General features: G+C 38.8%; 1 protein-coding gene across 1 annotated transcript; it reads left to right on the top strand.

Moving 5' to 3' along the window:
- The first annotated feature begins 7,647 nt into the window (after positions 1-7,647).
- Positions 7,648-26,675, top strand: mrps9 (mitochondrial ribosomal protein S9). Its single transcript, XM_027133405.2, has 11 exons — positions 7,648-7,802; positions 9,212-9,394; positions 15,105-15,167; positions 15,263-15,293; positions 15,393-15,472; positions 20,385-20,470; positions 21,614-21,689; positions 21,896-22,064; positions 22,271-22,379; positions 25,386-25,555; positions 26,460-26,675. The coding sequence occupies exons 1-11, from the start codon at positions 7,704-7,706 to the stop codon at positions 26,549-26,551; spliced, it is 1,158 nt and encodes a 385-aa protein (XP_026989206.1). The 5' UTR covers positions 7,648-7,703; the 3' UTR covers positions 26,552-26,675.
- The last annotated feature ends 126 nt before the right edge of the window (positions 26,676-26,801 follow it).

Below are 26,801 nucleotides of genomic sequence, written 5' to 3'. Positions count from 1 at the left end.
TAATGACCTGATGATTAATTATTGATAGGTTTAAACTGTTTTATTTGTTCTATATATGTAATTATTAAATAAACAAATAAATAATCATGCTGATCGTTTAAAGTTTTTTTTTCTAAAGACAATATAAAGACAACAAGGAAAGTGAATGGTTTAAAACATAAGCCAACATCACAAATGAGACTCTGCACAGTTAAAATATCAATGAATATATACTTCTTCAATGTACTTCTAGAGCAGTGTTACTTAAATGTGAATGCTTCATGAGCCAGTTCATATCAGTGGTCTAGAATTGCTTGACAGCATGTGTTTCATGTCAGTGTATGATGCTTAGGCATGATTTTGTTCAAGACCAAAGTTATCTGCTGGTGGAATTTACTTTGTTAAGACTTGTGGATGAAGTCATTTGGCCACCGTTGCACCCTCGTCTGAACCACCATCTCACGTAAGATCCATTTCTCAGACCGAGGACTACCGAAGCTCCATTAATCACTCAAATCTGCAGCTTCCACATGGCCTGTCTCCTCCCAAATGTTAAACAGCCTCGCTCAGGAATAAGAGGAATACATTTAGCACGAGAGGGGAAGGATGACTGGAGAATCGATGGTGACATGGCCATGTCCTCTGGAGTCTGCTGACATCTTCAGGCGTATGAAAGACTTTTAGCTGTCACCTCATCTGATGGGTTTGTCAATATCGCTTGCAAGGGAAGGACCAGTCTTAAAACATACACGAGCATGCAATGACACCCACTAACACACGTAGACCTACACAGAGTTGAGCTTGGATAAACATGTGCTTTCTGATATGTGCATTAATTAGGCGATATGTTTGGGGAGGATGAGGACATGCTGCTGATGGAATTACTGTATATTCAGAGAAACAGAGAGCGTGTATATATGTGTATATGGATGGGGAGGAGGGAGGTGTCTTTTGGGATTAGTTTCTAATTAACCAGGCAGGGATTTGGGATAGAGAGACGAGCCGAGCTCTGTTTAGCTCCAAGGGTTGCATTGTTAACCATTTCAGGTTGCAGGATTTAATAGATTACTAATGACTGGGCACAGGTATTTCAGTTTAGGCATTAATGCCTGAAACCACAGCACAGAGGCATGTTCCTAGCTTAGCTTTTAAACTCAGTGTTTGCAATTTGGAAAGCAGCGAATTGAGAATAGCAGGAGGGAGTTAGTAGGTTCATCCGGGTCATCAGTTAAGGGCTAGCGTGCTTAAACACACACCACCTTCAGGACTGACCACCCTCGATTACTGACAACCTAAGCGAGTGTATGCAGAAGCAGGAAACACAGCAGTTTTCACTGCTTTTACATTAGCTTTATTTTCAGTCCCATTTATTTTTTCCAGAGGTTTGCAGTGGGGGGTGGGGGGATGTCTCTCTGAGCACTTTGACTGCTCCCTTAGATTAACCAGAACTCATCCTGACTTAAATAATTGTAATGATATTTGCACATTATATAGTTGGTTTACAGAAACCCTGTGGTGTTCTGTATATGCCATGATGGTCCTGGAGCCATGATATGTAATTCCCCTAATATAACCTGCTGGATTTTTTTTTAAAGCCAAACCAAAATATTACAAAAAAAAACTTTGCAAGAACATTCCTTCATACTACATAAGTAACCACACTGTGTGCTCATTCCCAAGTCATTACAGGCTTTATTCCCTGAAATAATAGTAATTAATTGGTGTAATACACAAAGGACATAATTATCTTTTTTTTTCCAGCACGGGCACATTTAATTACCGTAATTGTTCCCCAAGCCTTGTTCAAAAAGGGGTGTAGCCTAGACAATCATAAAGCATTATATGCTAATCCCATATTTGATTTCAATCAAGGGGCTAAGGGTATCAAAGATGGGAAAAAACAGCAACAAGTACCAAGCTGAGCATGTTTCAACCAACTCTTTTAAAGTGTACACTTTGCTAACAAAAAAGATTTTTTAATTATGCCAGTGTTTTTACCAGCTGCAGGTCTGTGTTATCTGGTCAAGCAGTGGATGTGTTAATAACTGCCAGATTTAGCTCTTTCCTTTTACAGGCCAAGAGCAAAACTACTGATTAACTGGAGTTTCTGTGAAGTGTGGCTGCTTGCTGCATGGCTCCTTGAACGCAAGATGGAATTTAATAAGTAAACAGAGTGAGCGAGAAGAACAGGAGTTCTGATCAGGAACCCGTCAAGCGCCCAATGTCAGCTGATTAGCCCGGGCCGAGTGGACCTGGTAATTGCGGAGCTTTGACCCCCTCCAGGCAAATATTAGATTTTAGTGGTTTAACCTTTCACGGTGGGCTTAAATTGCCTCCACAGATGTTGAGCGGTAGCTAGAGAACTCCTGTCCTCTCATCAGAGAAAGGATGGTCTTCAGACTCGACTCTTATTAGCCTCCTCTCTTTTAGAGACTGCTCTTTAGGCTTGATTAGTGATTTCTTCACTGATATCATCATCATCATCATCATCATCATCATCATCATCGAGATCATCAGTGGCTGCTTTGTTGTTCAAAGTGTTTATAATTAGACAGGGGGCTTCTTTTGCACATCTGCCATGCCAAACTATGTACGTGGTTTTCTCAGATGATTTTTTTCCCCTTTCTCTGCAAAGCGACATCAGGAGCCAATTATGTTCATGGAGCAAAACATGAGAACGTTAAATATGTAAGCAGTTTTGAGGGTAGGAGGCAGTGGAAGGACCCATGGGAAACCCCGGTGGCCATTAGAGGCGAACGCGCAGCGGGATGAGGCGCTAAAGGAAGTTTTTCTTCGGTCGCTCTCGGCTCTTTCCAGAGTCTAGGGTTACTTTCGTCCTGTCTGGGATCCAGGACCTCTTCCTCCCAAGCGTCTAGCAGCTGCATCCCACGGCCCCTCGCACCACGTTGCGCAGTAATGGTTTCCTTCCTCTCACTGCCCCTCCTTCTCAGACACTCACCTGGGGGAAAAAAAGGTTAGACACATGACTGGAGAGGAGGGGGGGAGAGACATTGGTCTTTTTATCCATGGGAAATAGGGAAGTAACCCTCAGCTTGTCTCAGGATGGAAACCCAATACAGCAGCTCTTCTGGTGAAGAGGGTGTGTGGGGATGGGGAAAGAGGGGGACGCTCAGACAGAAAAATGGTTCCATCTGAGGACGAGAGAGACATACAGGGAGAGAGAGACTCTTACATGACTATATGCAGTCTGTAATGAACTTTAAGGGACAGTTTTTTTTTTCTTAAAACAGAAGGAAATACATGACATATAGAAAAAGAAAGATACTGTTCACATAATCAAGCTAGTCATCTCACTATGATTGGTTGTTATTGTCGATCGCATGATGTGATGATAGCTGATATTTTTGGCATGAGCTGAGCACACATCTGATCTAAATCATCTAATTTTTCCTTTATAACCATAGTATATAGAGTGATACTTAGGTAGCTCCCTCCTCCTTCTCCTTCTCTTCCTCTAGCCAAAAATCCTTAATATCTGTGGATAGCCGTAGCCACATCCCAATCTACCGCTGCTCGTTTGGTTTCACACACTGCCACAACTGCTTTGTAATTAGGCTGATATTGATGAGGCCCGAGTCCAGCAGGTAATCGGCTGGCAGTTCGGCTTCTCTCCAATTCTCAGCCCAACGTCTCTATTTATTACAGCATTTTTGCTATCAATTAAAAACCAACTCTCCAGGAGTCACTTTCAGATAACCTGAGGAGCGATTTGCATTGAGGGCAGATACTGAAAGCTGTGTTAAGTGTTCTCTGTGGATGAGGAGAGCTGTATAAGCATTATGATTAGGATGATTAGGCTACACATCAACAATTTTTTGCTCAGAATAATTCTTAAAAGAAATTGGAGCTATGTGTTCTCTGCAGTAGGAAACAGCAGGGAAAACATGTCTATGAAACAGTTAAATAAATAATGGCCATGAATATGTGGTGACGTTTTATGTCACAAATTATGACAAAAGAAATGACAGAGAAAGTAAGTGGAGAGGATAGAATGGTAACATTTTGTTTAACGTTTCTGAAATTTTACAAAAACGATAAAAAAAATTTTTTTACCATTACATCCTCTCCATTTAATTTCTCTGTCATTTCTTTTGTCATAATTTGTGACATAAAATATTTATTTAAAACAATACATTGGCCTTTTTACTTTTTAATCTAGGGTTGTGCTGCATGTTGTAAAAAAGGTCTGACTGTTATAAAATAACATTTAAAAAATACCAATTTTAGTTTCTCTTATCAGCTTACACCACCACACTGGTATACCATCACACAGCTAATCCAAGCATTTTCTCTCTGGATTGTCCTTTTGTGTCTACAGATACATATCATTTGTTTGTCCTTGTGTTTTTTTCTCCCTTCCGGCTTTAGTTGATGTGTGTGATGTGTGGTGTGTGTGTGTGTGTGTGTGTGTGTGTGTGTGTAGGGAAGGTATTATTCAGTCGTTGTCTCCTGGGCAGTGCAGGTCTTGCGTGAATTACCGTGCTCAGGGTCTCAGGACGGCTCCATGCTGAGGCAAGGACACCATGTGGCCCTCGCTCGTGTCCCGCGGCTGCTTTTTTTCCAATCACAGTGTTCCCTCTGCAACACTCCCTGCAGATAAGAAGCCAATCATCGCTGGCTTAGGCACATGTGCTGGTTCACACAGGGCAGAGTCATCAGAGGACGGGGGGTGCAGGTTGGCTGAATGGCCCTGGGGCAAGAACAGTTCACTGGCACCAACGACAAAGACACATGCACACACATTTCATGTGTGTGTGTGTGTGTGTGTGTGTGTGTGTGTGTGTGTGTGTATACACACACTATACTATATAGTGTATATATATATATATATATATATATATATATATATATATATATATACACACACACACACACACACACACACACACACACACACACACACAGTGTATATAGTCTGCGTCGTTAATGACATACTACACACAATGCACTATGTACTCTATCATCTACTGTTTGAGAGTAGCATCATTTCAAATGGAACAACATTGTTTATTTAAACTAAACAGAAATATACTAATGCACATAATACATATCATTTGAATGCTGGAAAATAAATTTATAGACATATTATTATTTTTGAAATATATATATATATATATATATATATATATATATATATATATATATATATATATATATATATATATATATATATATATTTGGAATTTTACTCCAAAATGCTTACAATAGTGCACAATAATGCGATTTGGGACGCACCTTTATAGTTCACGTCAACATCCTCTTTATAGTCTCTGTGTATGTTCTTGCTATAGAACCCACTACATATTAAGACAAGGACAGTAATAGAAATAAACGATACAGCCAAACTTAGAGCTGCTCTAAAAGAAAATTCATTAAACCAATCAGAATCGAGTATTCAAGAGCATCATGGTTTGTGTCCTTCACATGAAAGTTTGCTAGTATAATATCACAACTGATTCACCCAATCTCTTGATATCCAACTTAATTTCCCCCGAAAATCACATCTGTTTATGGATGTATTTCATGTTTAAAAGCTTAAGATTAATGCTAGTGTAATCAATTAATCCACAACTATGCTTTTATCCTGATGCAGCCAAATCGAGTTCACGTTAGTTCACTCCAGTTCTTGGCTAAAGCTCAGTATTTTTTGTTATTGAGATGGTTTTTTAGGGCTGAATTGTGCATGAATGGTAGAAAAATGCTAGCGGAAAAGCAGCTCTGAGCATGCTGCCCTGTGATTGTGATTGTGTTGGCCATAACTCAGCAGAGCTAAGTAGTATAACAGCTTTAAGGCGAGACGGTGAGATGCGCTTATCCTGGCACGAGCCAGTAAGGATATTAGGAAATCGCTGTAAAGCACTGTGAAAATTGTGATTACAATAAGCTCTGAACCACGACCACTAAAGGCTCAGCAGATCTCTCTCACTCTGACTTTGTTCGTTCGTTTTTTTTAATATTCAAATGCTTCTCAAATGGCAACGCTAACCACAATTCATTCCACGGATTCTGGCATTCCACTCATGTTCTCCAAACAGACACGCTTCCTTTGCCTTTCAAGTATTAATGACTTGCTTACTGGACTGAGCCCACGTTTCCAAAATTCCTTGAGCGAAGGAGAATGCTGATTAATCCTCAGAGAAGACAACCAAGCCATAGACGTCTGCAATACTAATTTTTAATCCTAAAAATCAAACTGGCACGGAAGTGTAACGAAATAAAGTGAATTGAGCAGAACTCATACTTTCAGTAATCTGGTACTAACTCTTTTTTTGTGTACATCACAAGCACATAATTACTTTTCATTTCATTAAGTCAAGAGTCAGTAGCAAAATTCATACTTTATTCTACTCTCTGGAACCACCTTTCTTTCTGCTTTTCTTTTTTAATGGAAAAGAATTCTTTTAAACCTTTAAACAAACATGGACGGTTTCTGGGAAATGTTCAGCTCCAACACAGGTGTATAGTTTCACAGTTTCCCCAAGAGACCTAAAGGAAACTTCTCTCGAGCCACACAAAATACAAACACCATGCCTGCTTGTCCTGTGTTATCTCAGTTCGGTCTTAGCTAATGTATGATTTATGCCTAGCCCCCTTAACCCCCTACAGTGAATTAGAGACCAGAGGTCAGGTCTATTTGTCTTTGAGAGCCACAACGTGCTTGTAGCTAAAGTCTGAGCACAAACACAGTTCATCATGGCACTGACGAGCGTTGCACGTGGTCTAGCACGAGCCAGAGGCAAGCAGCCATTCAACTTGATGAATATGTCTCAGTACAAGCTCCAGCTCCAACACGGTGGTACATGTAATGGCAGAGCATTGATCTGTAACACAGCACATGCCTATGGAGCACAGCCTTGAGATTGCTGTTGCTTATAAATATCTAAACAGAGAAGAGAATCAGAATTTTAGACAGAAACACAGAACTGCTTTTAAAACTTACTTTGGATACAGCCTGAAGTTACAATCAGCTTGCAGTTACATTAATTAAGTTTAAATTGTGAGCTTCACCAAACAACACCGTGACTCAAAAGGTTAAAAAGAACAGAGAAAACATTATATGTTTATTATGTAAAGAATAAAACACGGTATATGGGGTGTTAAAGGAAATAATTATTAACAGTGAGGTGGTGTGATGCAGCTTGATGCAAAGTGGCACCATGAAGTACTAGCTTATAGTGTTTTTTTTATCCATTTAGATATAGTTACATCCATTATAAATTTGAAAATTAAGCAACCTACTGAAAAATCAATCACATTCAAATAAATAAATAAATAAACTACATATACAATTGTATGATGCTCATACATCTGCAGTAATGGGGCTATGAATATTGTAGTTTTGTGGCTGCAATTAGGGTGTTAAAGTGATTAAAGCTACTTTTTGGTAATAAAAAATAATATTAATTATTGCTGAAAACAAAAAATCACAAATGCCGAGGTTTAACAAACATAAATGTCCAGAAAGAAACAATTAAACATTAGATATAACATTGTAGGCGTCACTGTAAGACAAATTGAATTTAAATATTATATAAAATTTAACATTTAAATTGCAAATTCAAACTACAGTCAGGTGCTAGAAATAAAATACGACCTAAAACTTGTACACGTAAGAGTATACTAAAACGACTATTAAAAAACGGAAGTGACGTAAACACAAACGATCGGTTAATTCCGGTGAAAGCGTGCGCCTGTTATCCAACATGGCCGCGTCCAGTAGTAGAGTCGTGTTGACAGTTTTATCAAAATGTGGCAAATGTAGCTGGACTTCGTTTATTTCTTCGTCAAACATGAACCGACAGGTAAAAAGCGCTTCTAATGATTTGTGTGAATTTTTTCGAGCTAAATCTGTTTTGGCTTGTCGCGTGTTGTAGTGGTTTAGCAGCGATGCTTGTAAATGACAGGTCACGTCCCAAATCACGTGTATCAACACTAGGTTGTGCGCTAGAATAGTGCGCAGGGACGCTGTACTCGGCCCTTCTGTTTAGTGCCCTAATGTACAGTTTTGGACGCAGCCCGCGATGCCCTTGTGCTGTCTCTTGGTAACAAACTAAAGCTGTAAAGTCTTTGGAATTACAAAAGGATACTGAAGGTTAATATATAAAAAATAAATGTAAATACATCTACCTAATGTTTTTACTTAGATATTTTTGATAGTTTTATATTTTATATATTAAAAATACAATGTGCGGATTTTTTTTGTTATTAATAATGAGTCAGTGGATTAAAAAAATGTTATTAGTATGATGTTTATGAGCTGTTGTGAGTTTTCTATAATAGTAAATCACAGCCAGTATTGTATGCAGGGTGTCAGGTTGGATTGGGAGGTAAATGTAAATTATACACTGATGTAGAAACATCCAGTATAATGGCCAGACATCAGGTGGAAAAGAAGTCTGGCTACAGGATGACTGTCAGGAGCCACAGGCGGTCAGAAGAGGGTGTAAGACTGTTAACAAATGGGCAGTATTTCACTATAAGAGGAAAATAATTGAAAGACCTGTTTTTTGGTTGCTATACATATACATGTTGGTCTGATGGATGTTAATGAATGGTGGCTAACAGTTAGCTGGTTTGTCCTTCTTGTGATGTTCGTATCATCATCTTTTCTGTGGCAGATAGATGGTAGTGTCCGAAAGAAGGCGTTTGAGAGTTTCTCTGTCGGTGACAATGTGACATGAGCCCTCTGCTTGCCTTAATCTGGGCAAAGACCCCATGGTGTTGAGCAAGCAATCAGAAATGAGCTTTTTTGTTTTATCACATTATATGTTAAAGTAGGCTAGATCATCTATACAGTAGTCTACAAGATGTACAGGAACATGGAGTATTCCATTAAAATAGATTAAACATGTCTCTTCAACAGAAGCCAACCTTTTTTCTTACTATCTAGCTATCTATACATTTTTCTCAGAAAATGGAAAGCATTGAATCCCTAAGCAGAGTGAATATTAAAAAAAAGAAAAGAACATCCATTCAATCCAACATTCATGGCAAATATAAATGTGCTTGATGATAAAATTGTTTAAAATCTATGCAGATATTATTTTATTTAATTTATTTCATGTTTTGTAACACTGGCTTTTTTTTTATTTATGTGAAACATGTGCATGGCCACATGTATTTATTACAAATATCTTGCTAATTACAGTCTTTCTCAATCTTTTCAAGTTACCGTTTAACATTTTTTTATTTTTATTTTTTATCTCTGCAGCTAATCAGCAGGCAGATCTGTGTGTCATCAGCTGCATGGAGGAAGAACCTGGCGGCGGCTGGGCCTAAAAAGTTCTCAGAGGAATACATTAAGAAACAAATAGATGAGTTCAACATCGGCAAACGGCACCTTGCCAACATGATGGGAGAAGATCCTGAGACATTCACGCAGGAGGACATAGATGTAAGAAGCACATTGCTGCTATAGATATTTATAGTCCTTGTGTTGAAAGAACTTGGGTTTTGCACTTGTTGATCAGATGAGCAGAGTCTTATAATATCTAGGCATCACATTGGATCAGACATATAGGTAAGTGGCATTTTAGTTTGGGTTCGTGAGATCTACACCACATCAGACACTGTATCTGTAATCTGCACAATTTACTGCTAAGTCTGACTTTAATATTTGGCAATAATTATGACTCTTCGTCTTGGTGTAAATGTGTATTATTAATGCAAAAAGCAGCACAGGATAAAATAAAACAATTCTGAAGAAAACAAACCAAGGGCTTTAGGATCTGGTTAAGTGTCTGAGTTGCTCTCAGTTGAAATGTTGGCTAAAATGAAAACATAGTTGTATAATATGGGATGGGGGTTAAAAAATGAAATAAGCAGCAACTTTGTTGTGATTTAGCAATGACACTATTTTTTATTATACAGTATGTTGTGTTATGTGTTTAAGGTGTATAACACAATGGGGTGTGATGTGACTGGTACCACCCTGAAATTGATTACTTTCCTAAATCGTTGTTTATTCCTCTTCTTCCAATAACAATTGAAAACAAGTTTGCCATCTGTAGTGGACAGGAGAGGCGTTTTGTTTTCAGGTTGTCTGTCACTTCATCCAGCTGAGATTCTCCAGAACGAGTTCTATAGAATCATCACTGTAACTGATTTGATTATACAATTGTTGGTCTGTTGGTGAGATTGGTAGCGAGTTTGGCTTGGTTATTTATTCATAAACAACACATTACACTTGTGTTCCATCTATTGTTAGGTTTTATGTGGTGGAACATCTGCGAAAAAAAGTTAGTTTCACTTATCACTTGCGTTATAACGGATATGAACAGTGGTTCCTACACAAGACAGAAAAACATGGAGTTTGTTACTGAGAAACAGAAAATACAAATCTTCTGTGTCTCCTCATGGGCTAAACACAGGCCAGTGCCATGTTTCATTCAGCCAACAATAACATGTAAAAGTAACACTGAAAATGTCTGCAGTACCTTCTGCTCTACATTTTCACACAGTCGTAGCAGACCCACAGTGCTATGATCTGGAAAACCACAACTGCCTCCATGTTTACTTTTGCTAGCAGCCAGCCAGCTATCTGTAATGACTGATGATGAATTCAATTTCCTTCTCAAGACAGTGAGCAATGTTAGAGATTTAACAGCTTAATATGTCTGTATGTTGAATCAAATAGTTGCGTATACAGCATAAGCCATTCAAATGTGTGTGTTGATTTGAGTTGAGGAGACGCTCCTGAGTTTCTGAGTAGGTATTCAGAGTTTTTCCTGATTATAAGTCACAACCTCATGATGAGGCAAATTCTGTAATCATCCAATGCACCAACTATTGTCAACCAATCTTGCCTTATTAATAGCGGTGCCATAAAATATCCACTGTCAAAAAAACCCAGATCTTGGCTTCTTTGTCTCCTGATTCATTTATAAAAAGCAAATGTTTATTTGGTTCATATTTTATTATTAACCATAGATCAGTGAATTTAGCTCCTATGTATATATAAAAATAAGTGCATGTACTTCACCAAAATATAAAAAAGCTTTAAGAAGTGACTGGCAGGAAATATTTAGAAAATCCACACTCCTACCTCATCCAGTCTCTTGATTTCTTCCTCTCAAACAGCACAACTCAACGCATTAAACAGGTTAAAATGGCAGAAGCTAATTGCAAGCTTTTGTCACATTCAGAACTGTCATTAGTTAAAAGCTAGAGCTAGTGGCCTTTGGAGTACATCTGCTGAAGGCGACGCCAACCCTCTCTGCATAAAATGAGGCGTTTTGGCCGTTTCTTTCTGGTTTTTTGGAGCCGTTCCCATCATAGGCCACTTTGTGTACTTTGCTAGACCTGTTCATTAAAACAAACTTTGAAATGTGTTTCTGTTCAGGCAAAAAATGAAGAAATTCGTCCTGTATCCTGAAGGGCGAAATTATTTCTTGTTTTCCCATTAGTTCTGTATTCCTATGTTAGCTTAGATAAAAAAAATTAAGTAATGCTAAAAGTATATTAGCATTACTGTGTGCAGTATATTAGCAGAAAATCTCAAATTATATCATTTTTTTTAAACAGCCACCAATAATAAACAAAACTGTAGCGCTGTATAGAGCAAAACCCGGTTCTCATGTCCTGGGTAAATTTGAGCTCTTTGTAAGTATATGCTTAATAAATATTCTGATATGTCTCACAGTTTTGCTAGGCATGATTTTAACCAGAAACACAATATCAGCAGCTGTGGGGACTTGGTTTAATGCCATCATCCATAATGTGTTCTCAGGATGGAAAGTTCTGGAACTTCAGTCAATTCCCCAATTATTTACATTTACATTAACAGCATTTGACAGACGCCCTTATCCAGAGCGACGTACATAAGTGCTTAAATCTCTAGCATTGAATACATTAATGCTGACTCACTAGGTTACATACTTAAGATACCATGAGTTTAAAACAATGAAAAAGTGTCAAAGGTTGTGGTTTGTTTGTTTGTTTATTTATTTATGCAAAAGATAGGGAAAGAAGTGCTAGTTGAAGTGTTTCCTGAATAAGTAGGTCTTCAACCGCCGCTTGAAAATAGCCAGTGACTCAGCTGTCCGGACCTCTGGGGAAGTTCGTTCCACCACCTTGGTGCCAGAACAGAGAAGAGTCTTGTAGCATACTTGCCTCTTACCCTGAGAGATGGTGGAACCAGTCGAGCAGTGCTGGTACATCGGAGGGTGCTAATCCATTTTTGGCTTTGTAGGCCAGCATCAGTGTTTTGAATCTGATGCGTGCAGCTACCGGAAGGGATCGCAGCAGCGGGGTGGTATGCGAGAACTTTGGTAGGTTGAAAACAAGCCGGGCAGCTGCATTTTGGATCAATTATTACGGTATATACTTGTTTAAATAATATTCCATATAGTAGTGTAGTTAAATTATGTTTAAAAAAGCATGCCGAGGGAACTTTGTGAAATAGTTAAGAACCCCTTGCCTTAAGAATAGAATTTGAAAGTAGTTTTTGATAAGTAAGTTGAATATGTTGGATACGTAAGGAATAACGCACTAACACTTGAGGCTCCTTCTATAAATCTCATATACATCTCAGAAAGCTTTACCTCTTCAACGACAGTTCTGTTTTTTTTTTACTTTGTTAAACAGCAAAATTTTTTTTTAATCAGTTTATCATCAGCGATTGTGCTACATCTGCCAAACAAGTCTCTATGTATGAGCTGTTAAATAGGAAAAATAACATATTACAGGTAAAATAATAAAACCTATAGTTTGTGTTACAGCCAGATGTCAGAGCCACAGCGTGATCAAAAAATGGAGCAATTTGTTAATAATATCACAACTGATTATTATGTCTGAGGTGGATTTCTGTTAGCCGATGTTCCTGGTGCTTCAGAAAGGCATAAAGGAGTTTCTGAAATCAGTTTCGGCTCAGCTACGGTTTCATTTGGGATCTTGGTCCAATCCTGCCATAATGCCTAAAGCTTTGCTTTTGGGAAGACGCCAATTTGAAGCCTCTCTAGCGGTCACGGGAAGACAGTGATGTTCAAAGATACTTTAATGCTTCTCTCTCGTCCTTTCACTGGACCATAATTGATTCATCACACCAAATGTGCCCAATTTGCATTTATCCCCAATCCTCCACTATCGTTAATGAATTGAGTCTTCAGTGCCAGCGTGGCTAAGAGGCAGTGACACCCACCAAGCCTCTGCCAGACGAGCAGGGAATGGCTTGGACTGCCGGGCAGCGAGGCGGAGCAATGAACAGGTTGCCAACTCTGGCCGACACGACGTTCCTGCGAGCGCAGCAGAGGTGTGGGACAGCTGTGCCAGCAGGAAGTAATTCACCTTCTCTTCACCTGCCTTCCCTTCACCGTCACACGTGCATGGTGTCTTCGGTCTTGCTCTGTGTTTCTGAACCCGTCAGGTGGGGTGGAAGTCTTCAGAACGTGATGCCAAGACTAGTGACAACTGTGCTAAAAGCAGCACTGATGGTTATGGGTTCCAACATGCAAGAGCTGCACTGTTGAACTTTTCATTTCGTTTGCACATTCGCGCCAGCTCGTTTACATCCATTAAGCGATAGCTGAGCTGTGCTACCACTTCTGCCGTGAAAGCAGATGTGGCAGTGAGCCAGTGCAAAGATTGTGAAGTCACAAAAACACTTTATTCTATTCACTTTATTCTGTCTATTCTATTTTTTTTTCCTTGCGTTTACACATCATTCTGTGTGGCAAGTATTGATGGGCCTGAATTCTTATGTTTTTGCAAGTGACAGCATTTATTATGATTACAGCGAGAATGTAAAATGTATGGAATACATTTTTTTTTATTCCATACATGTACAGTATTACTGTCGCTCAGTATGTTGCTGTAATTTACATTTAAAATAAACTACCTTGGTTAAAATTTGGGACTTGGGGTCTACACAAAAGACATCACAGACGTTGGATAACAATTTCTGGAGCCTCTGGACGTGTAAATGCTCACAAATGCCGAGTGAAGTACAGTACGGTGCGGAGTTATGCGGCGCAAAACTAATATGTGTGCTCAAGACTTGATATCCGGACACACTTCTACTGCTGTGGCTTCACTCCGGATCTGCCTGATTCATCCTGATACTGTCTTCTGCTCAGAGTTTCTGCAGTCGTGGAGTTTATTGGTTCTGTTGTTGGAGATTGGGTAGCCTAAAGAACTGCCCATTCAGCGTTGCCTAAATGGACAGCATTTATTAGAAACACTTGCTCACTTTGGAACAGGAACTAACTGTTGTTATTGCTTCCTGTGTAACACTTTTTTTATATATTATATCTTGGCCATAGCCTTAAAGGAATATATTACATCATGTCTATAATTGAAATGACTGCACAACCCTGACAAAGTTCTATAAAAGGGGTGGTTTGAGCTTGGGCGTGGAGTTGTGGTTAAGTCTGCCACAACATCAGACAAAGTTTGGCCACCTTGTACGAAGTTTAGGCAGCAGTGTTTTGCAGAACAGTGTGATAAGGCTACACCTCCCTCAGGGAGTTGCACCATATTGCATTTCAAGGTATTAACAGGTGCTGCCTTCATCTGTCACTGCATCTTGCATCCGTCCCCTTCTCTCATCCTCCCTCTGTCTTCCCGCTTGCTTCTTGTTCTTGTTTTTTGCTTGTGCTCATTTCACCACACTGCCTCTAATTTTCCCATTTTGACAGTGTGATGCATGACTGCGTGTCCTTTCCCACTGCATCTGCTGTCATCTCACTTCATCCCGCTCTTTTTCACCTTTTTTTTTCTCTCCATTGTTTTTCTTTTTTTCCTCACAAATGGCCATTTTTTTATTATTTATTTTTTTTATCATTTGAAGGGTAACGATGTTAAAACTGCCCCGACACTGATAATCGATCGCACAATATATTTGCAATATTCAACTATATGCAGTTATCATGGCTGAGCCGTTATACATCAAGCACAGGGTCCTAAAGGAACATTGTTTCATTTCACTGTGTTCTGCCTCAGCTATATGTCGTTCATGTGACAATATAAGCCTCTTGTCTTTTGTCGTTGTGATATTCTGCTGTCTTTTACTGGGAACGTGCAAATACAGTAGCGAGGAATTGAATTAATGACAGTAAGGTTATAGTAATTCCTGGTTTTTGTTTTTGTTTTTTTTCTTCCCTTTCCAGAGGTGTATAGCGTATCTCTTCCCCTCTGGTCTGTTTGAAAAGAGAGCTCGACCTATAATGAAGGTAGGGTTTAACTCTTTATCTAACTCTATCTAAGTCTCTCTCTCTCACACACACGCGTAGTTTCACATTTGTCTTTATTTATATTTGTATTTCAGCACCCAGATCTGATCTTCCCGAAGCAGGCTGGTATGTAAATGAAGCTTTTGTTTGTTGTTTTTTGTGATAACTGAAAATTAACACAATGCTTTAATTATAAATTGTGTAAAATTGTGTGTTTTTGTGCAGCGGTGCAGTGGGGCGAGGACGGACGCCCTTTCCACTATCTTTTCTACACTGGGAAGCAAGCCTACTACTCCCTCATGCATGTAAGTACAGTCTCTCTCTCTCAGTCTCAGCCTTCCTGTATCTCTTTGTCTTTCTCTATAGTGTGTGTATCTCGGACCTAATGCTTTTGTCAGTCTATCTCGCTGACTCGGTCTGTCCGTATGTCAATTTTAAAAGCTATCAGAGTCTTTTACAAACATGGGCAGAGGAGCCAGAGGTTCAGAAGATACAGCAATTAATAAATTCATATGGGCTGTATATGGCTGTAGAAAGGATATTATTTCTAATCACTGTCTCTGGTGTCACTCAACTGAGGATGGGGTTTCATTTTGAGTCTGGTTTCTCTCAAGGTTTCTTCCTCATACCATCCAAGAGAGTCAGGCTTGTTCATTAGTGATAAATAGGGATAAATTTACATAAACCTTTCATGTTCTGTAAAGCTGCTTCGAGACAATGTGCATTGTTAAAAGCACTATACAAAAAAAAAACTGAATTGAACCGAATCAATACAGGATTTGCCTGAAAACGCTTTTCTGGTGTGAAAGATACGCAGTTGTTTCTAGTGGCAGTTGCTTTCAGTTCACACTGACTTTATCATGTTAAGTCGTGAACCTCGCTTTTGAGCCGACAGACTGAACCTTTTCATCACACAAACATGAAGGAACCACTATGTAATAGACAGCACTCATAACATACTTTTGCTTCAATTGTTTTTTTTTTTAAATATTATTTTGAAGTACAATTTCATTTGCCATGTTTTCTAGAGTTTGTCATAGCAGTATCAGCACCTCTGTAGAGTGTGTAATGCGTATGAAAGCTCGTTTATGCCATGTTTGAGGAAAAAAAAGGTAACAGATTTATCTTGCAATTACAAATTATCACTCAGCTGCAAGCTTTTTGCACACAACTGCCTTTTCCCTTACAGTTGCAAATGAGTATTTTACAATTCTGATCGTTTTCTCATTATTGTAAGTCTCTAGTTCTATATTATGAGTTAACGTCACACTTAGCTGAAATAATCTTTTAGTAGAACTTAGCCAGGATGTCTTAGCCGAACAGTTTAGCTTCATGCGAGGATGACGTGGCTTAATAAGCAAAGCAAAAAGTCCCACTAGCTCACAACAATAAAGGACTTCGTCTGTGGGGAAAACGTGGAAGGTCTTAGACCAAGTCAAGCCCAAGACATTAATCCGACTGAGCAGCATTGTATCTCCTAAAGAGGAGACTGGGGCTGAAAACTGAAAGAATCTGTAATATAAGCCTAGAAAAGCATGATAAAAAAAAGAATTGATGCAGTTATTGTAAGCTAGGAATATGTAACCACATATTGTACCTATATGTCTGCTCACCAAAGAATCTGCCAACAAAGGTGCCAAAGTTTTTTGACACACATTTGGTAAATATCAGGAAATGAATCTCGTTCATCTTTTGAACTTCAAATGTCCTCAGAAACAAAACTGACCTTGACCTTCCGGTACTATAAGAGGAGACTCTGTACCTGCGAGTATAGTGTCCTAATGTTGACTCACATTGGGTGTTGTCCATGTGCAGTATAAAGAGACTAAGAATGCTCAAATTATTTTGGCCAGTGACCCCGTTTTAAGAGTTGAAAACTTACCCAAATCACTACACCGCATAATGTATCATGACTATCACATTTTGTAATTTTGCTAACTAATGACCATGACTACCTCATGCAAAAAAGAGAGAAGCTTGTACTGTAGTCATTTTAAATAACTGCAGTGAGCACCGAGGGTCAAGTATAAAGGCTTTGATGAACATTACAGGGTGTTAGATGCAACACCGCAGTGGTCAAGTGTAAAAACTAGTCAGTCTAGGAAATAAGGCTGATCAAATAATCAGATAATGTAAATTATTATTTAATATAATCATTATAAAATATTCATAGAATAGACATGAAATAAAGTGTAGTAAATATGCACTGTGACCATTCATGTTTCCAGTGACACCAAGGTTAAGAACTTGGTTTAACATTTTTCAAATGGTCGCTGTGTCCCTTTCTGTGTTTTTCCCTGTTTTCTTTCTCTCACTCGATCTCTGCTTTGAGTTTGTCTTGTGACAGAGAATTCTCTTCAGGTTTGTTGTTTAAATGAACATGTTTAAATAGGCTTTGGGTAACAGAAAAGCACACAGAAGTAGACGGGACATCAGGATGTGTACAGGGAATATGAATCTTTTTTTCTTTTTGGAAATTTTTTTTTGTAAATGCTTGTTAAGAAGGCTTTTGTAGATTAGATTTCTATAGGCCTGGGCAAATGAACAATATGATATCAAGACCGTGGTAAATGGTGCAATGCAATTATCTGAAATATCATGCTCTTTAGATCAATTATTTTAATAGACCTGTTAAAAATTGAACGGAAGTGGTTGAGTTGTATGGAACGATTGGAAAAACAAATGTTACATCTTATACATGAGTGTGAGAGAGAGAGAGAGAGAGAGAGAGAGAGAGAGAGAGAGAGAAAGAGCGATATTAAAAGAGGAGCCAGGTTTGTTTACTTTTTTTTTTTTTTTTGTTCCCGTCTCACCTCTCTGAATCGCATTTACAGCAGGACGCAGAACACACTTCACTAGGCATGCCTGAGCTTTGTGCTATTTCAGACGTGCATGTGTGTTAGTGTGTTAGAGAGGTACAGCTGTGCATTGAGGATTTGGGAAACGAACCCCAGAGACATCCCTGCACTGTAACCAGCTCTTTGTCACCTCAGCTAAATCCTTTTCAAAGTTTCTTTTTTCACGTTCCTCCTGCACCTTCCTCTTTCTCGTTTCTCCTCTGCCATTTATCTCCGGACTCGACCTTGGGCTAAGACGTGACGCCATAGCAGTGCAGATCTGCGTGTGCATGTTGATTAATGTGGCATTGTCCTCGACTTGCCCGAGCCCCCGAGCCTCTCCCCTTTTGCCCGGCAGTATCCGAGACCCCTGCTGTTCATTTAAATCGGTATGTCAAATCAGAAAATAACGTACAGCTCCCCAGCCAGCAGAGAGCAATATTTTACTGGGACAAGAAGGAAAGGGAAAGAACGCAGACGCACACGTACATGCACACAAACGCAATTACACAGGCGCACCATACATTTTTTATGTTTTTTACATTTTAAATTCCAATTTGTAATGCATCTGTACACTCTTACAGAGCAAGCCTTTTTTCCAAAGCATATAGAAAAAATTGAAAATATACTGAAATGTACACAAAGATGATCTGTAAATTTAACCAAGTTACAATGAAAAATATGTTAATTCACAACACAATATTTTTGCATGCACGTAATAATCGGATAACTGCAACAAAAAAATCTGACTGGCAATAATTTAAATGAATCTAATTAGAATTATTTATATATAGAATTAGAAAAACGTATGGTCCAGACAGTAATCTAATTTCTTTCAAAACACAGGATGTATGTAAAACGGACGTCTGCAGTAACTGTGCACCTGTAACTCTGTCTGTCTCTTACATTTCAGCACCTAGACTTTAGTCTAATTATTTCATTTATGTTTCAGCACTAAATAATCTCTCAGATTCTGTGTTAGTCTTCTACCGTTTACATGACCGAATATCTGCCGATATGGGATCATGATCATATTAGTGTGTAATGAAAAGTACTCACTATTTGCCACATGATTGTTATATGGCTTACACTTGCACAATAACTTGGACAAAACACTGACCCTGTTCTTGGATTGCTGGCCATATTATAAGTCTCTTTAATGCACAAAGATGTTGGATGTTGTTTTATTTGCAATTGTATTATTTCTTCAATTGCTGCTTTAAAACCCACCTTGTAGACATGATGCTGTATTGTGTGCTCGTCTGATTTATTAAAAATCTCACAGCTTATACAAAATCTAGTGCGTTATCGTACATAACACCAGAAAGTGGCCTTGATTCTTGTCTAACTCCTATTTTCCTTTTCTTGGTTCAATTTCTACGACTTCTTTTTATGGCCGACTTTTTACAAATGTGTTATGTGCATTCCACTCATCTTACATTCTCTCTCTCTCTCTCTCTCTCTCTCTCTCTCTCTCTCTCTCTCTCTCTCGCTCGCTCTGTCTATTCTTTTCTATTACTCCTCTCTCTTTTTTTTGCACTGAAAATTGGTTTTTGCCCGATGTTTGCTTTTTTGGCGAGCGCCGGTGGATTAGACGCACTCTATCAGGATGGAATTAAACAAACAGCTGCGGAATAATTGCGGGGGGAAATGAATTCTCGCGCGGCCGAGGGGAAAGGACCGACGTGAGCTGCATGCGCGTGTGCGCGCATACACACACGCGCACTCTCTCTCACACACACACACACACGCACGCACGCACCCTGCCCTGCTTCGCTTCATCGCCATGACGCCTGACGGGCACTCCAGGCTCGTGGGCGCGATGCCAATTTAGACAAGAATGCCCGAGGACGCCATCCGGCTCTGCATGGCAGCTCCTCCTGCCGGGAGGAGGGAAGCTCTGTGTCTCTTTCTCTCTCTCTGTGTGTGTGTGTGTGTGTGTGTGTGTGTGTGTGAGAGAGAGAGAGAGAGAGAGAGAGAGAGAGAGAGAGAGAAAGGGGTTATGGCCCAAGTGCTCCCCAATTCAATTTCCCCCCACACACAATTAAATCCAGCCAGGGCTGAAGAGACCGAGATGGGATCTGCCTTCATAATTGAGATCCCTGTATGTGTGTGTCGGCGTTCGTATGTGTGTGTTGTCTAAAATGAAAGGGGGATTTAAAAATTCATTTTTTTTTCCTTTCAAGAAATTCTCGAATACATTTTTTTTGTTTATTCATACATGCTAAAGGGTCCATTTCCACTTGAACTCTATAAACGAGTGCATTTTTCCACAGCTGTGTCTCACTTTTGAATTTTGACCTCCTTGTGAAATATCAAACATAAAAAAATCAGTATGTTTCGTCCTTTTCTTACGCTTTGAAATCCTTATTGATTCCAGGATATGTTTGGGAAAGTGTTGGCCATCGAAAAATATCAAGACAAGTTGAGAAGTAAAGGACTTTTTAGTCAAGACACAAAACAGATGTGAGTACCACAGTCAGACATTTCTGAATATACAGTATGTACAGTTTTGGGGGGGAAACACTATGATTTTTTTTTAAACTTGTGATGTGTTCTAGCCTCTGTGCGTGTGGTCTGGAAAAACCCACCAGATGTCACTGAGGCTGAATTCTCTCAATTCCTATGATTTTCTTTTCTTTTTTTTTTACATCCCAACTTAAATATGTACACATTTCTGTAAACCAGTGACTCTCAATGCATTTTGGGGAAAAAGTTTTCTGTGATCCCAAACGCTAGATTAATGATATAGGACGTCTGTAACATTATGACGATGTTCAAATAAGATGAATCTTACGTCAATCTGGAGGTAAAAGCAACATAGGCGGCACCTCAGCACCAAAACATGAAGATTCTCTTATGACCCTATTTCTAAATCATGGTTGTATTCATTATTTTTTATATATGTGAAACATGGACAGTCAGGGTGTTGGAGTCTTTCGGTGTAGTGTTTTATGGTTGAAATATATACTAAAAAGAGAGATATTTCGGTTAAGGTAATGTTTTCCTACCTGGCTGCTATTCAGTGGGAACACAATTAACAATACCCACTACACTAACCATCCACACTATTATGGACACTTAGAGGAGATGCTGAGATTTTCTTCTGCTCACCACAGATGTAAAGAGTAATTATATGGGTTACTGTATTTTTCCTGACAGCTCGATCCAATCTGTCCATTTTCCTCTGTCCTCTCTGATCAACAGATCTGTTATACCATGCAATATAAACACCAGAGTGGTATAAAATAGTCAAACCTGCCCATTTGGTACCAACAACCATGCACGATCACAGTGTCACGGAAATCACACTTAATTTTTTTTTTCATTCTCATGTTTGATGTGAACGTTATCAGAAACACTTGTCTTTAATCTGTATTAATATTGTCACCTGATTGGCTGATTAGATTAGTCCATCCACTACACAGAGACGATTATAAGTAAATAAATTGCTTAGTACCCAGATTTGATGGTTCAGGGGTGTACTGGTCTTACAGGGACATGGAAAAGGTGGTATAGTTAAATGTGTTTGATGTCATTTATACTTTGAGAGTTAACATTTTGTGTGTGTGTGTGTGTGTGTGTGTGTGTGTGTGTGTGTGTTCTCAGATTTCTGAGCGGTAGCCGGTGGTTATTAAAGGAGGAGTTGGAGCAGTTACTGGTAGAGAATATCTCTGATCATGATGTAAGTGCTCAACATCCATCATACAGTCTTCTAAACTCTTCGGTGAAACACTTCCTAAAGATAACACAAGAGGGCACTGTTTAAAAAGTTCAAGTCAAGTCTAATGGAATGTGTTGTTTCTTTCCTATTGCTGTGTGTGTGTGTGTGTGTGTGTGTGTGTGTGTGTGTGTGTGTGTGTGTGTGTGTGTGTGCGCGCACGCGCGCAGTATACTCGGTTCCTGCAGTTGATGGAGAGGCTCTTGTCCATGCCCTACTGCTCTATGGAGGAAGAGTTTGTTCAGCGTTTCCGCCGGAAGCTGGAGGTTCAGTCCAGCAAGCAAGAGATACCCGCATTACAGCACAGTGAAGATGGCGTGGCCTTCAGTCAGGCCAATGGTACACGCACACGTGTGCACACACATGCGCACACACACAGCATGATTCATTTTCACCATCACTTAAGTTAAAAAATTAACATTAATTTTACACCTGCACTAAAACATTACATTATTATAGTGAGGTGCTGCTCTCTGTGTCTCTCCCTGTGTGTCTCTCTCTCACTCACACACAAACGCTCTCACTGCCCTTTCACTCTGCCACAGGAAGGAGAAAATCATCCAACGCCAGCGTCACGCTCCGAGATCGGGGCTCTGGTTGTATCACAATCAATGGCAGGAACCATGTTCAGTATTTCCCGAGTCTTCAGGACAGGTATGTGTCTCTGTGTTCGTCTCTGTGTTCGTCTCTGTGTTCGTCTCTGTGTTCGTCTCTGTGTGTGTCTGTCCGTCTATGTCTGTCAATCCGTGTCTGTCTGTCCCTGCCTGTCCCTGTATTCGTCCCTGTCCCTGTATCTGTCCCTGTTTGTGCGTGCTCTGTGTCTGTGGCAAAAAAACATCTGGTGAGGGAACGTAGCTATGAACAGATCAAAAATAATAATATTTCAGGGTAGTTACACACGACTCCACTCCGCTGTGGATGGTTATTTGTCCTATTCCAGAAGGCACTGTTGTGTTTGGTTCTTTTACACGTTGTTCTTTCACAAGTATTCTTATGCAGAATCATGTCATTGTACTTTGTGATAAAATGTTATGGAGTTGTCTCAAGATAAAACATTTTAATATGCATTCTCTAGTCTGTTCCAGCTTTTATGCTCCTTAGAATGCTAAAGCCAAAGCCGCTAAAAGGAAATGTCCTTACACAGCAGTTTTCTCTTCACTATTCTATTGTGTTTTTTCTTCTTTTTGTACGTCTTTGAGGAAGGTTAATTACACAGCTGAGTGAGTAGTGGGCCTGCTCTTATCACACAGTCCTAACCCATTAAAGAGGATGGGTGACGTTCTCTTGGTCTCGGAAGTGTGAGACACCGAAGGCTCTGCCTTTTAGAATAGATGACTCAGAAGCACCTGGTGTACACACTTGTGCAGTTGTGGATCACATCAGTGATGTAGTGTTAATACACTTTAATGCAAGTATGGTGACAAGGTTCTTAGCTCCAGTCCTGGGCACCTCCAGTTCAAAGTATTCCTTCTGCCACCATACCAGAAGCCGACAAACAATGTAGATGCAAATGGAGAGAATGTTCATGAACTAATAACAAAGCCCCACCTCATCTATATCACCCACTGCAACTCTTTAGAGCACAAGTCTGCTCTACCTTGCGCTCAGAGAAAGAATGATAAGACTTGTAAGAGAACCAGGGTTCACACACAACATTAGAAGCTCTTTGAAACTTGAAATATCTCATTATAACAGTGATCTGGGTGAAATTAGTTAAACTGAATACATTATTGGCAGTAACACAAATGGCATGTAATGCAACCTAAGACTGTCAGGAGTGAGGATGTAAGCAAATATCAATATTTTATTCTGATCGAACAAATTGTGTTCCCAGTGGATATAGATACGAATAGAAGGCTTTTGTTTGAAAAAGACATTTTTTTTTCAAGCATTTATTTGTCCTATATACATTAAAGCACAGTGATATTTGTAGAAATGGAACAAATCTGCTGTTCATAATATTAGCAAACACTAGATGATAATATGCATTTAATTAGATATACAAGAGCACAAGGTTATGGGAAGTATTATGCATACGCCTGATTAAAGAGATATGTCTTTAATCTACATTTGAACTGGGAAAGTGTGTCTACACCCTGAAGACTGTCAATATTCTGGGAACTAACAGAAGTCCTGAGTTTTGTGATCTCAAAGAGCATGATGGATTGTAGCATGTTAGAAGACTGGTTAATTAAATGGGAGATAAACCATTAAGAGCCTTGTACGTAAGTAGCAGCAGTTTGTAATCAAGTCTAAACTTAACAGGTAGCCAGTGTAGAGATGATAAATTTGGGGTTATACGTTCATGTTTTCTAGACCTGGTAAGAACTCTGGCAGCTGCATTTTGGACCAACTGTATTGAAGATGCAGGACAACCACATAGTAATGGATTACAATAGTCCAGTCTGGAGGTCAATTCAGATTCTGTGCTATGCTTGTACTATGCTAGCACAGTACTAATAATATTATAATATTTCAGGCATAAACGGAAGGTTTGAAATAGGTCTGTAATTTGATAATTTGTTAGGATCTAAATTAGGATTCTTAACGAGGTGCTTAATAACAGCCAACTTGAAGTATTTAGGGATGTAATTTAACAGCTGTATGATCTAACAAACATGTTGATTTAGCTGTACTAATAAGTTATCTAGCTCTCCCTGTGATATGTTTGTAAACCACTGTATAGTTTGAGTGTAGTGCCCTAATTTAGCTTAGAGAGCATGAATATGACTATTATACCATGGTGAAGGTGTTTTGTCTCTAACCTTCTTTAAACAGATGGGAGCAACTGTGTCTAATGTGCTCTATATATATATATATATATATATATATATATATATATATATATATATATATATATATATATATATATATATATATATACAAACTTCAGTAAGGCAGAAATAGTAAGGCTATTTTCCCAGATCATTTACAATAAGTGCTTTGTGTGCAAGGGATCTAATGTTCATAAGCCCAAACTTTAGAAACTGTTTTTTTCTTTTTTGTGTGCATATTTTTCTGGTTTAATTATGGTAAGATTTTTTAGAGAACTTTTAGTGTATTTACTTTCAGATCTTATTACTCAGGGAACAAACACAGATGCTTATGTATGCGGAAGAGGTCAGTTAACAAATAAGGGTAAAAGGATGGTTGTCTCAGGTCACATGTCTCACTGGAAGCACATGTTGGCCTTCACTCTTCCCTGATAGGGATCAAAAACCAGAAATGGAAAAAAAAAAAAGAAAAAAACAGAAAGCAAGCTCATCAGAAAATAGTAACGTGTTTTGGTTACGTTGTGGAAAAGAGAACTAAATAAATTAGTTTGTAAATATTGCTATTAGGAACAAGTAGCAATTAACTCCAAAATAAACAATGGTACAGAATTCAGAGACCATGTGATAGTTTTTTGAGTAGTGAGATATGGTATATATTTAATAATAATAACAATTACATCAGGATTATAAGTCTTTAACCATCTTAAGCCTGCTTTCATCATCTAGTGAGATTAGATGGTCTATCCTCAACGAGGAACCTTTCAAAATCCAGAAATCTGAGTATTCCTATGAGATTTTTACATGACTAATCTTCTTTCATGACTGTACTACTTTTTTGACAGTACTGTGTGTAATGGACAGAATTTATATTATTTGTCTCTTGTAGACAACAGCTGATGTTCCCACTGCACTTTGTGGATATGCTGGGAAGGTTTGATGTGGAGGCCAGCGTAGAGGGCGGCGGTCACTCGTCCCAGGCCGGAGCTCTGAGGCTGGCAATCTCCCGAACATTGCTCAGCTTTGTTTCTAATGGAGTTGTAGAGAACATGAGACAAGGTGAGGGTGAAGCGCACACACACACTGCTCATAAATGCTGCTCTTTTCTCTCTAGTTGCAGTCTTAGCTTCAGACATGCATGTGAAAACTTGGTATGTTTTTCTGACCATTCTTAAAGAATAAAATATGTAATTTCTTTTTGTTTGTGCTAGTTCTCTCAAATTGTTGATGTTTACAGGTCTCGTTGTTTTTTCGATAGAACATGTGGGATTTTTTTTAGCCAGGGTGTGAAGTCTGGCTTGTGTAATGTTCTCAAAGATTTTTGAATCTATTGTTTATTGTGAGTTTTCTACCAACTACCTTACACAACTTCTGATGGACAAACCTATTTAAAGTACTAGTACTAAGTTCTAGGTCGTAGGTTGTAATTTGAGATGCAGTTTTTGACAGTCAGATTTTAAAGAAAAGTTATTAGGGCTACTGCATGACTCTCCATGCCCCACTTTATACTGACAAACAAATGCATGCCAAAATAGTTGGTGTGAAATTTCACAGGTTAACATGGAAACCTTTCAGCCAGGGATGGCTCAGCTCCAACCTGCCCTCTAGTGGTTAATTCTTTAGAAGGACAAATGACACTTGCTCACACATACACACAGCTATAAGTCATGTATAACACAAGCCTAGGAATCTCACGCTTTTGCATCAGTGTCAAAAAATAGGCTTGACATTTGGCTGATCTTTCAGAATTAGAATTAAATTAAAAATTATTTTTTGGCCAAGGTTTGTCCTGCTTCTGCTAATTATTCAGTCATTTCCTTAAATACATTTATTTCTGACTGTCCCGTCCAGGATGCTAATCCTGCTGTGTGAAACGTTCCTCTAGCAGGGGATTAAGATATCCCAATTTGTATTTAAAATAGAAATCTTCCTAAACATTAACATTTTTATCTGTTGCTTTCAGCTGGTTTGCTGACATCTGACCCCAGAGTCAAAGAGAGGAATAAGCCTGGCCAGGCTGGAGCACGTAAGAAATTCACCTGGAAAAAGCGTTAATTGGTATCAGGCACTGTGGATCCAACATCAACATCTAGTTCACATATATTGGCTGTATATCTTAGTCTGCATTGTTTGTATAAATGAATCATGTATATTGCAATAAACTAAATGTTTTCATCTATGCTGTTATTTTTTGTATATTTTTTTTGTTTTAACACACAAAGCAAAGGACCAGCAAAGGAAAAGATTTTATTTATTTTTTTTTAAGTTAAAAACTGATTTCATTTAAATCCTGTTTATAGGTATT

The sequence above is a fragment of the Tachysurus fulvidraco genome, chromosome 5 (assembly GCF_022655615.1).
Source record: "Tachysurus fulvidraco isolate hzauxx_2018 chromosome 5, HZAU_PFXX_2.0, whole genome shotgun sequence".
Taxonomy (NCBI): domain Eukaryota; kingdom Metazoa; phylum Chordata; class Actinopteri; order Siluriformes; family Bagridae; genus Tachysurus; species Tachysurus fulvidraco.
Note: the sequence above shows the minus strand (reverse complement) of the source record. Positions and strands in the feature narration are given on the sequence as shown.